Source organism: Camelus dromedarius, chromosome 2, assembly GCF_036321535.1.
Source record: "Camelus dromedarius isolate mCamDro1 chromosome 2, mCamDro1.pat, whole genome shotgun sequence".
Classification (NCBI taxonomy): Eukaryota; Metazoa; Chordata; class Mammalia; order Artiodactyla; family Camelidae; genus Camelus; species Camelus dromedarius.
In genome coordinates this window covers 75354672-75366864 of record NC_087437.1, presented here as the reverse complement: position 1 = coordinate 75366864, position 12193 = coordinate 75354672, and the positions used below count along the sequence as shown (strand labels likewise).

Below are 12193 nucleotides of genomic sequence, written 5' to 3'. Positions count from 1 at the left end.
AATAGCGAGTGTTATCAGAAGGAAAGGTAAATAGGCACGTATCACATCAGGTGTTAAAAAATGACAATGACACAAAAGAATGCCACAGGCAAAAAGTTATAAGCACATTTCAAATCGCAGATTTTTTCAGTTATCAGACAAAAGGAATATTTTGCTCAACTAAAACCTCTCTGTTGTCTTCCATTTTAAATGAATCCAGAGATATGCTAGTATATCTGATGTAGTCACTCTGTAAAACAATGTCTCAGAAGAGAAGGAAATGCAGTCTTTCCTTAGTTCACTAAGAAGTAAAAAATTTCCTGAGCAATAACCACAAATCAAGAATAAAGTAAAAACAATACACAATTAGAGAGCTATATGTCATTTATATTAATAATATCCATTTCCTTTTTGTGGCCTTTAAAATTTTTATAAAGGCTTAAAAAGCTTGAAATGCTTGATTAACTTGTTAACTAAAATCAATATGTATTGTACACACGCTCCTACAAGCGGTGCACCTACTCCATGTCAGCGGTAATGCCGAGGTACTCAGTTGCTATGAAACCTTTCAAAATGCAAAGCCTGTTTAGGAACATAAATGGAAAAATCAAAAGTGGAGCAGACATGCCTGTCTTATGCTGAGTTATCCCCGCTAAGAATGCCATGTTAGGAGACAAAATCCTGATTATTTCAAGTTGAGAAGCCAAGTGGGTCAGGATCACAGACTTTTTGAACTAGAAGAGACTTTAAAGAGCATCTAACCCCAAATGAAAATATTCCAAAGAAAGGGAGAAATGTAACATGCCTGATGAACCTGAGTGAAGATGGACAGTAACCAATAATGTGAAAAGAAACAATTCCACAGTATCTGTCTAGGGAAAAAAGATGAGAGTTCAGTTTTCTATGCTTTGGAAGCATTCAGCTGGACAATGCAGGTAATAATAGTCTCAATTTCATACAACCTTGTTCCAGTGTTGATGACAGTCCTTTGAGTCTATTTTTATCCATGAACAAAGGAAACCCAAATTCTCTGTACAGTATCCCACCTTAAGCTCTAACAGAAATAGCATCCAACATTGCAAAATTATTTCTCACTCACTCCTGAGATAGTCAAGGGTCTGCAGACAAAGGAAGAGTGTGCCTTGGATTTTACCCCGCAGGTGTACAACATATATAACATGTTTTCCTTTTTTTAAAAATTTTTTTACAGAAAACACTAGTAGTCATAATGTTCCAAAAAAAAATTACTTCATTTGCACTAAAAGCCAACAGCCAAGACCAAAATAGTTTAAAACTATAAACAAACGTCCTTCCGACATTCAGGAAATGCTATCGTGAATACAGCATTATCTATAAACATATTTTCATCACATGACCTGATGTGTTCCCAAAGAGGCTTTATTACATTCCCACCAATAAACATCATTCCCTAGGGCGTCCATGGACTTTTGCTTGGTTGTATAATCTTACCTGAGAGAGGTTTAGCTAGAGGGGTTCTCACAGGTTAGTGTGGATCAGAACAGCCTGGAGAGCTTATAAAGGAAGAAAGGGCTAGCTCACTGCAGCATATTAAGGTCTGGGCCTATTTCTAGCATGTTCACCAGGTGATTCGGATACACATGAAGGTCTGAGAACAGTCCTTCATAGAGGGGCCTTGGCTGCACACTGGGGTCACCTGGCAAGTTGTAAAAACAAACACTGATGTCTGCATCCACTGTCAGAGGTTGGTTACCTTTGGTCTGGGTGAGGCCTGAGCCTCAGAAATCTGAAACTCCCCAAGTGATTTGGATGTGCAGCAAGTTTGAGAACTACTCTCTAGAGAGTGGTCTCCAGGTTTGTTAAGTTCATTTAGAAGAAGATGGAAAGAATCAAGTTTGACTTCACCTCAAAACAGGTGGGAGATAGAGAAAAACAAAGTCCAGTCTAGTGCCCCAACTGTAAATGACAAGATATAAAGAAGGGAAGAGATAGTTTTGTCAAATCACAGTCTGGCTAATGTGAAAAAGGAGTTTTAAAAATGACCTTCAAATAGTCTTTGATGGAGGGTTATAATATGGTTTCTGAGCTGTTCATGTTTCCTTAATCTATTGAACAGATTTTCTGAGCACTTGCTATGTGCAAAGCCTGGTACTAGATGCTGTAGTAAGAAGATAGATAAACAAGACAAAAATCCTTGACATCAAGTTTATAATCCGTGAAAGTATCTAAAACATGGGGGAAAAAAGGCAAGCCAATGAGACAACTGCCTAGAAGTGACAAATGGAGTATCATGAAAGTTTGAAAGAGAGAGAGATCCCTTCTGGATTGCATGACCAGGGAAGATTTCAAGAAAAAAATAGCATTTGATCTGGGCCTTGAAGGATGAGAAGGGCTTTGATAGATAAATAGGGGAGAACATGCATTTCTGAAACAGAGAACAGCATGACTTAAAGGCCCAGAGGTGAGCGAGTCTCTGCAGCGATGCTCAAAGATTCGGATCGGACCATGAAGACAGGGAGTGAGAGAAATAGAAGAGGGGGTGATTTATGTTTGCAGGAGACATCTGATGCCACTGTTAGGTATTAGTTAAATAATGGAAAAACATTAAAGGGGCTTTTAGCAGAGAAATGACTTAACTAGAGTCTGGCTTCAGGACAGTTAATTTTGTGGAAGTTTGCAAAACAGACCAGAGTGAGAAGATTACAGAGAAAGTGAACCCACAGTGGGATGCCAGAGTACAAGGCACTGAAAGTCGAAACTAGTGATAGGAAAGGGAAAAAGAGAGACGGAGAAACATGACTAAGAGGTTTCCAGCCTGAGGAGCAGAGAGAAGAGCAGTATCGTGAATATGAATAGAATGTTCATATTCACAGGGGGAGAAGATGATGTGCTGAGTTTCAGCCATGCAGAATTTAGGACACCAGAGAACATGCAGTAGCAAGTCAGATATGTGGGGCTGGAATTTAAGAAAGAGGTAAATGCAAGGATGCCCCCTTAAGTTTGAGGCCCATCCCCTTTCCACCCACTTCTCCATCTGTCCTGCTCCTTCATCTGTCCAATCCCTTCCCAAATGACCAACTGTGAGAAAATTCCCAAAGTTTAATATATTAAGAGCCCTTAGAAATCAATAAGAAAAATCCAGTGCCTCAATTTTTAAAATCAGCTGATAGAAACAAAAATTCAAAAAAGAAACAATACAAATAGGTAATAACCTACCAAAAAGTTAACTTTATTAATACTTAAGTATAAAACAAAACCTGGCTAATTGGCAAGAGAAAAATAATTAACTTCTAACATTGGTGACCAAAGTGAGAAAGTCACTCAACTACAAAAAGACACAACAAATATATCCTATGGCATTAACAGTTCTTGATTGTTTTGAATAAGCAGGATCCATTCAACAAATAATTATTTGCTACTATAGTAAATGCTACTATTATACAACGTTAGGCATTGTATTAAAATCTAGAAATACAGAAATGCACACCGAACTAGGTTCTTGTTCTTATGGAGTTTATATCTGATGGAAATTGGGGGGGGGGGGGGTAGGACAGACAAAAATAAATAAATGAATGACACAAAGAAAAATATGCAGAGTAAGGACAAAATGACAGGGAAGTATTGGGGGCAATTAAGGAAGGGTTTGGGGGTAAAGCAACATCCAAGAAGACATCTTAATGAAGTGAGGGAGTAAGCCATGAGGATCCCTAGGAAAAGAGCTGCCGATAGAAGGAAGAGTTAGTGAAAAAGTTCTGCAACAGGAGTGCTCACATGCCCCCCAAAAACCAAGAGACCAGTGGGCTGAGGGAGCAGAGTGGGAGAAGGGGGAAATGGTAGGTGGGGGCTCTGCACCTGATTTCAACAGCAGTGGTGGCTGCGGAGGAGGGGAGTGAGGAGAAGCACACCCCAGGCAATCCTGTGACACCAGCTGAACACTCTACAATTCAACTGAATTCTTACACTAACTACCTGGAGATGGCGTCAGATTCCGCAGGTTAAGAGTTCAGTCCCACAAGACTGCTCCCCCAACTTCAGGTGCTAATTGAAAGTCCAAGTTGTCACTTGGGCTCCTGAACAACCAGCTATATAGGTCAAAGATCCCAACGACCCCCTCCTTGGGTTCAATCAATTTGCTAGAAGCTCACAGAACTCAGAGAAACATTTTACTTACTGGATCAACAGTTTATTATAAAGGCTATCACTCAGGAGCAGCCAGATGGAAGAGGTGCATTGAACAAGGTATGGAGAAGGGGAGCAGAGCTTCCATGCCCTCTCCAAGGATGCCAGTCTCCCCAGATCTCCATGTGTTCACCCACCTGGGAGCTCTCTCTGTCCCTTTGGGTTTTTATGAGGTTTCATTACATAGGCATGTTTGATTAAATCATTGGCCACCAGTGATTGAACTCAATCTCCAGCCTCTCTCCTCTGTCCTGTTGAGGGTGGGACTGAAAGCTCCAACTCTCTAATCACATCGTTAGTTCTTGTGATGACCAGTCCCATCCTTAGCTACAATCCAAAAGTCACCATATTAATATAAAAGGCACCTTTATTGCTCTCATCTCTTAGGACATTCCAAAGCTTTTAAGAGCTCTGTGCCAGAAACTGGGACAAATACCAAATATAAATTTCTTATTATAAATCACAATATCACAGTAGGAGATGGGATTAGAGAGAGATTTAGAGAGACATCAGGGAAGACAAGGAGACTGTGATGACAATTTGGGGCTTATTTTGAGTAAGATGGGAGCCATTGGTGAGCCTAGGACAGAGGAAGGGGCAAGGACTGGCTGACACTCTGAAAGGGTCACTGCTGGCTGTCATATGTAGAACTATGGTAATGGGACAAGGGTGGAGACAGGGAGACTAGTAAGGGGGCTGCTGCCGTCATCCTGTAAGAAATGATGGCTCAGGCTGGGTGGTAGCAGTGAACATGGTCATTGTGGTAGCTGTGAGTTTTATATATATTTAAAGGTAGGGACAAGAAGAAGAAAGTAGAGACAAAAAGAAAAAGTTCAGGATGACTTGTAGATGTGAGTCAGGGCACCTGGGAGAATCTAGCTGACATTTATTAAGAAGACTGAGAAATGAAGAGTTAGCAGCAGGGGCAGAGAAAGATGAAGAGTTTGGTTCCATATAGGCTGAGTTTGAGATGATCAGCGAAGACAGGAGCAGAGAAAAGTTCCAAGGGCTGAGCCTGCAGCCCTAAAGCAGTTAGAAGAAGGGAAGGCGAGGGTGCTGCAGCTAAGAACTCAAGGAGGAACCACCAGGCAGATGGGATGAGATAACTCGTTTCATTTACTTATCTGTATTTTCTGATTAATAAGTATGCCTTGCTTTCATAATAAAAATCATTCAAAAAACTGATATAAGATATTTTCCCATATTGCACTATGGGGAGGTCGTTCTGGCTTGTACCTGAGTTAAACTGAATTTTGTGCTAAACTAAAACAGCCTGTTTGTGGCCTATCAAACATACATTGTACATCTGCTTTAATTATTAAAGAAAAGGGTGCATTGAACAGAAGTAAAGAATGCCCATGTTAAAAATAAAGATTAAATGCCTCCCTTCCCTGGACGCTAATGCTGGTACTCCTTTGATGATAAGACTCCTTTCCTAGGTGCCACATTCATACTGATTGTCTATGTACATGCCTGTCTGTTTTTGTTTGAAACCTTGAAGGAATCTGCCCGACTCATTTGATGTCCTTTGTTCTGACAAGACATAAAACTATGCCGAAACCATGCTTCTCCAGAGCAATTTCTTCAGAGTTACCCAAAAGGCTGTCTTCCAAGTTATAGTCCTCAGTTTGGCTCAAATAAAACTCTTTTCTATTCCTATTATAGATTGTTTACTGATTATTTTTATCGACAAAATCATGCTTCAAAAGGTGGGAAAAGAAAAAGAAAAAACAATGACAAAAATAAAGCAACAAGATGCCATGAAAGCGTATATTAATGTTAATATACAAGATGTTTACACTATCTTCAAAGCACACTCTCTCACTTTATTCTTGTCTGAGCTCAAGTGTCTTCTTCTCTAAGGGGACTTTCGGACCACCCTATCAACAATAACCCCCTCACTCCTATGATTCCTATTTTTTCATTATGACTACATGCATATTTGTCTGCTTATGTATATATTGTCTGTCTCCACACTTGACGGTCAAGACAGGGATGGTATCTTGTTCACAGGTATATCTCTAGCACCAAGAACAGTCTCCAGCACAGATTGGTCTCAGAAATTATTTGTTAAACAATAAAAACCAACCAATCCAATTCAAAAATGGGCAAAGCATGTGAACAGATATTTCACCAAAGAAGATACACAAATAGTCAATAAGCACATGAAGGATACTCAACACCACTAATCATTAGGGAAATGCAAATCAAAACCACAATGAGATATCACCTTATACCTATTAGAAGGGCTTTTACCAGAAAAACCCCAAAAAGCAATAAATGCTGACAAAGATATAGAATAATTAGAACCCTTGTGCATTGCTGGTGGGAATGTAAAATGGTGCAGTCACCACAGAAAACAGTATGGTGGTTCCTCAAAAATTAAACATAGAATATCTGCTTAATTCAGCAATTCCACTTCCAGGTATGTACACAAAAGAACTGAAAGCACAGACTTGAACAGATATTTGAACACTAGTGTTCACAGAAGCATCACTCACAATAGTGAAAAGTGAAAGCAACTCAAGCGTCTATAAATGGATAAACGGAAAGTAGAATATACATACAGTGGAGTAACATTCAGCCTTAAAGAGGAATTAAATTCTGACACATACTACAACATGTCTTAAAAACATTATACTAAGTGAAATAAACCAGGCACAAGAGGACAAATACTGTATGATTCCACTTGTATGGGATACCTGGAGTGGTCAAATTCACAGAGACAGAAAGTAGAATAATGATTTCCAGGGATTAGGGGAAGGGGGTAATAGGGGCTCATTGTTCTTAGGTACGGAGTTTCAGTTTTGGATGATGAAAAAGTTCTGGAGATGAACAGCGGTGACAGTTGCAGAACAATGTGGAAGTATCTAATGCCACTGAAATGTATGCTTAAAAATGGTTAAAACTCTATATGGTGTATATTTACCACAATTGAAAATATAAAGTTAAAAAAAATTATTGAAAGATTTGAATGAATGTCCTTTCTTCCTTTTTGTTTCAGTTGCCAGGAATTTTAATGTTAAATGAAATAATTATAACAACTGTGATTCCTTCTTTTCATAATTGTGATTTTCTATTTTGATGATCATTCTAGACAGATCATTCATTGTAAATATTTTTGGTAAGCAGGCATGACTATAGATTTTTAGAATGTGAATTAAAAAACAAAGAGAAATGAAGCCACAGTGTTTTCAACGCAGTGGAAACCCCACCTTTGGAATTCTAAAGATCTTTGTTCCCACCTCCATTATGTCACCCAATACATCTTATGGTAATCTGTCTGCTCTTTTCTCTGCTTCTTTCAGTAGTCTATATGCTGAAGGCAGACTGTGTCTTAGTCAAGCCTCTATCACCCAGGTAGCAAATTTACTGGCATTGTCAATAATTAATTAAGTAATGCTTCTTAGTCTGAGATACGAGGATTCTATATTAGAATAGTGGTTGACAGAATCATTTTGAGGAACAGCAATTAAGGGAGATTGCTGATTAATTTCAACATTTTCCAAAAACCAAGACGTGAGGTTAACCACAAGTAAAAGGGAGCAGGCCTGGGGTCAGGGATCTGAAGAGAGTATATGGCCATATCTTCAAAGTAATCCTTACTTTCTGTGCCATCTGCTTCCACTTGCTCTTCTCTGGGTTTCTGTTTAAATGTCATGTTTCCAAAGTGCAGGATGGCACCAGTGAGTTTATAGGCTCCATGCTTCTCATGAGGAAGAAAGCCCAAGATGTCCAAGGCTCGCTGTAAAAAGAAAAGCAGATGGCCAAGTTCTTCATTTGCCTAATGGCTGCAGTGAGTGCCTCACCCCCGCTGTGTGTCACACCTCCCTCCGCTCCATGGGCTATGGGCTGCCGAAGGGAAGAAGGGAAGAAGATGGATCACTGCCACAGCCGCAATGTGTAACAGCTCCGTTCAAAGCTGTGCAAATCGGCCCTGTTGGCACTTGGTCACCTGCAGTCTGCTTATCCCTTTAAAAGAGAATTAGGAAGGCAAATGACTTGACTTGTTTAATTTCCAGTGGTTTTAGAACTTCCCTCCAATGCCTTGCTCCCCTCCTCTCCCTTCCAACAATCCACCATTAACTGGCTCTACGAGGTACATTACTTTGCCTTTCATGGTTACAGAAGGAAGTAGCACCATATCTGATAGGGTGGCTTATTTCTGGGATCCCATATGTTCCCCCAACTTTATCCCAGTGCAAGTCCATTTCAAAGACTGGCAAAAGGAAGTGTTTAAGAAAAGAAAAACCATGTCACCAAAGAACAGCATCCTAACAAGCCACTGCACATGGTAAGATGTGTGTTCTCACACCCGCCAGGAGGGTGGAAATTCGTACAATATTTCTAGCGGTTAATTTAGAATGTGTATCAATAGACTATAAAAAATTCATAATCCTTACCTAGTAATTTCACTTTTAGGAATCTAGCACAAGTGAATCTGATCTACCATAAAAGTATTCGCCTACAAAGATATTCATGACAGTAGGGAAAAAATCCCACGACCTTTAGTCTAACAATAGGAGAATGGCTAAGCAAACTTAGAACAAACGTCTGATCAAATATTAAGTGTCCATTTAAATGAGTATGAAGAGTTTGTAATAACACTGAAAATGCTTAAGATTAATCAAAAAAGCAAACGATATGTCTAATAGCATATTCAGTATGATTATAATCTTTAATTTAAAAAAATAAACCCACCAAAACAACTATACAATAGCAACCCCAAGGAGAAAAAAAAAAACATAAAGACCATAAAGTTATACTCCAAATAAAAACAGTGGCTGTCATTGAGCTGAAGCATCTTCTTACTCTTCCATATGTTCTGAAATTATGATACTGACAATGTACGTTTTTACATTAAATAAGTAAACTGGACAGAAGCAGTCCTGGAGGGGCTCCTTGTATTCTCACCCCTAGGGGAAGGAAGTTCACTTGTCCAGAACCCTTTGAAAGACAAAAGATCTAAGATGCTTTCTTTCATTGCTCATTGTCTTTACTAGACTTTGCTCTGATAAGTAACAAGCCTTACATCTGTGACCAGCAATTCTTCAGCATCATCCAAGCTCTCCACAGCGACGACCCCATGAGAGCAAAAGTGAAAGTCAGAGGGATTTTCAGACACCAGGAGCATATCTGCAGTGGGAAAACTGTCAGTTAAACAGCTTAAAGAAATCCACGAGGCTTTAGAAAGTAATTGACCAATATTCACAGTTTACTCTTACAGCTTACAGCATACTTGTAAACAAGCCAAGATAAAATCCATATTCTACACCTAAACCTCTGCAATCAATTTTTGCCCTCTATTAACTTGTCAGTCATGTGTTAATGCCTTCTGAGAGGAGACCAGGCAGGCCAAATCTGAAAGCAGATTCAATTGCAGTATCCTGAACTGGTGTGAAAAAAGAAAAAAAAATAAAATAAAAACCAGATAATGCATGTTGGCAAAATTTTGAAAACAGGAATTTGGCCTAGATGCGTGGTTGAGAGCTGGAGGAGAAAAAATGGTTTGTAAAATTATAACAGGCCTAAGCTTCAAAGGCTAGAAAGTAGGCAGACCCTGGGGTCAGCACCTCGGGAACATTAGCAGTATAATCCTGTCACATCATGTCCTGCCTATTAGGAGGCTAAGTCTGTCTTTCAAGAGATCCGTAAATCAGCTACTGTGTTCAACGCTGCACCTCTGATATGTCTAAGACTCCTGACATGATTCACTTAGTCAGGAAACATAATGCAGGCTGAAGCCAAGGCAGGCTGTCAGAGGCACAACAGCAATTGACTTGGCCAAATCACATTAACCTCTTAAAGCCTGACACTCACTCCCAGTGAAGTTTTTTTGAGCTGATCCGAGTTTCCTGTTTATTACTCAACGTTGTGATGCTCTATTATCCTGAACCCCAAATCTCAAAAACAAAAAAGCTGGGCTACATGAATATTCATAGCAGCTCTATATGGAAACCATCCAAATGTCTATCAATAGTTAACAAACTGTATTGTATCCATACAGTGGATTATTATTACTCAGCAAACAAAGGAATGAACTATGAATACGTGAATGAACACAAAAGGATCTCAGAATAATCATGCCGCATGAAATAAGCCAGACAAAAGAATATATACTGTATGATTCCATCTTACAAAATTCTAGAAATGCAATCTAATCTGTAGTGACAGAGAGCACATCAGTGGTTGCCTAAGGACTGGGTCAAAAGAGGAGGGGTTGAGGGAATGAGAAAGGGCAGGAGAGAGGAATTATAAGAGGTCACGAGAAGACTTTTGAATGGATTCATACATTATCTTGACTGTGGTGATGGGTTTACTTCATGGATACATATGTCATCGCTTATACTTATGTTGATAATATTTCAATAAGCTATTTTATAAAAGTAATTGGGCTAGCCCAAAAGAAATCAGGCTGAATGCAAGTACAATATATATTTTTAAGTAGAAATATAATCCATAATAATTTTCTAAAGTATTTACTTGAATGGTGATTCAAATGTTCCTTAAATGTTAAGATTTCTCAGGAATCTCCTTATATTCTTCCTCATGTCTCAATTTATATCAACAAATATTTGTGGATCAAATAATGTGTCAGGCATTATTGTAAGTTTCAGGGATAGATCAGTGAAAAAAAAAATCCTGCTCCTGTCTTCATAAAGCTAATATCCCAACAAGAGGAGACAAAAGTTAAAAAAAAAATGAGTAAAATATATGGCATGTAAGATGGTCATAAGTGCTATGGAGAAAAATACAAGCAGGGAAAGGGAATACAAAGTACTGGAGATGGAAAGTTGAAGTTTTTAGTAGGGTGATCAGGGAAGGCCTCTATAAGGTGACATTTGAGTAAGACCTGAAATAGTTGAGGGACAGAATTATGGATAAGAAGGGGAAGAATATTCCAGAAAGAAAAAGTCAATGCAAAGGCCCTGAAGTGAGAGTGGTTCAGGTAGGTCAAAGAAGAAGTGGGTCATGAGGTCAGAGAGGCATCCAGAAGCCAGATGACAGAGTCTCACAGGCCATGGTGAGGATGTGGGCATTTATGTACTATGTGAGATAAGAAGCCATTATAGGTCTTTGAACAGAGGAGTGACATCATCTGACTTTTTTTTAATTTACTATGGCTGCTGGAGTAAAGACAGAGGGACAGTGATGGGAGCAGGGATACCAGGAAAGTGCTGAATAATTCAGGAGAGAGATGGTGGTACTTGACTGGGGAAGTAACAACAGACATGGTGAGAACTGGCCAGAGTTTGAATTTTGAAAGTAAAGTCAATAGGATTTGCTGGTGGAACAAATGAGAATAAGGTGGGAGAAAAGGCTGATCAAGGATAACTCCAAGGTTTGGGCCCAGGCAAGTGGAAGGATGGAGCTGCCTTCAGCTGACCTGGGAAACACTGTGGTAGGAGCAGGTCTGGCAGGGTGAAGTCCAGGAACTAGGTTTTAGGAAATGAAGTTTGAGATGCCGATTAAACATCCAAGGGGAGACATAGAAGAATCAGTTAGCTAGGAGTCTGGAATACTAAAGAAAAGTCTAGACTCATGATCAAACTTTGGAAGTCATCAGATAGAAATATCTTTAAAGCTGTCAGTCTAGATGATCTGTCATAAGACAGATCCAAAGACTCAGCCCCAGGGCATTCTAAAGTCATGGGCTAGATGAAAGAAAGAAACCTGCAAAGCACTGCCCAGAGATTTAGGAGAGAAACAAGAGAGGGTGGCACACTAGAAGCCACGAGGGGAGATTTTCAAAGAAGAGGGAATAATCAGGGGTATCAAATACTGTCCTGACTGCACACTGTCAAATATCTCTATAGATTCTTTGGCAAGTTTCATTCATGTCTTTACTGAAAACTCTCAAATCTGTATTTATTTTCAGAGCTCCACACGTAAATGTCCAACTTCCCAACACACATTTCAGTGTGGATGACCACAAGTAGCTCAAACCCAACATCACCACAGTTAAATCTATGATGTTTTCCATGTCTGCCCTGAAGCTGTTCCTCTTCTGTGGTTCCTTATGCCAGTGAATGTCACCACCACCCCAGGCCAGACA

The 12193-nt window shown here is 39.5% G+C and overlaps 1 protein-coding gene across 1 annotated transcript in view; it reads right to left on the bottom strand.

Annotated features, from left to right (window-relative positions):
- Positions 1-12193, bottom strand: part of MYH15 (myosin heavy chain 15) — a 139282-nt gene that overhangs the window by 106557 nt on the left and 20532 nt on the right. The window contains exons 10-11 of the mRNA XM_064495687.1: positions 9170-9273; positions 7744-7882 (exon numbers count right to left, since the gene is read on the bottom strand). Of these exons, the coding sequence (XP_064351757.1) occupies positions 7744-7882; positions 9170-9273 (243 nt within the window). The remainder of the gene's footprint in view (positions 1-7743; positions 7883-9169; positions 9274-12193) is intronic.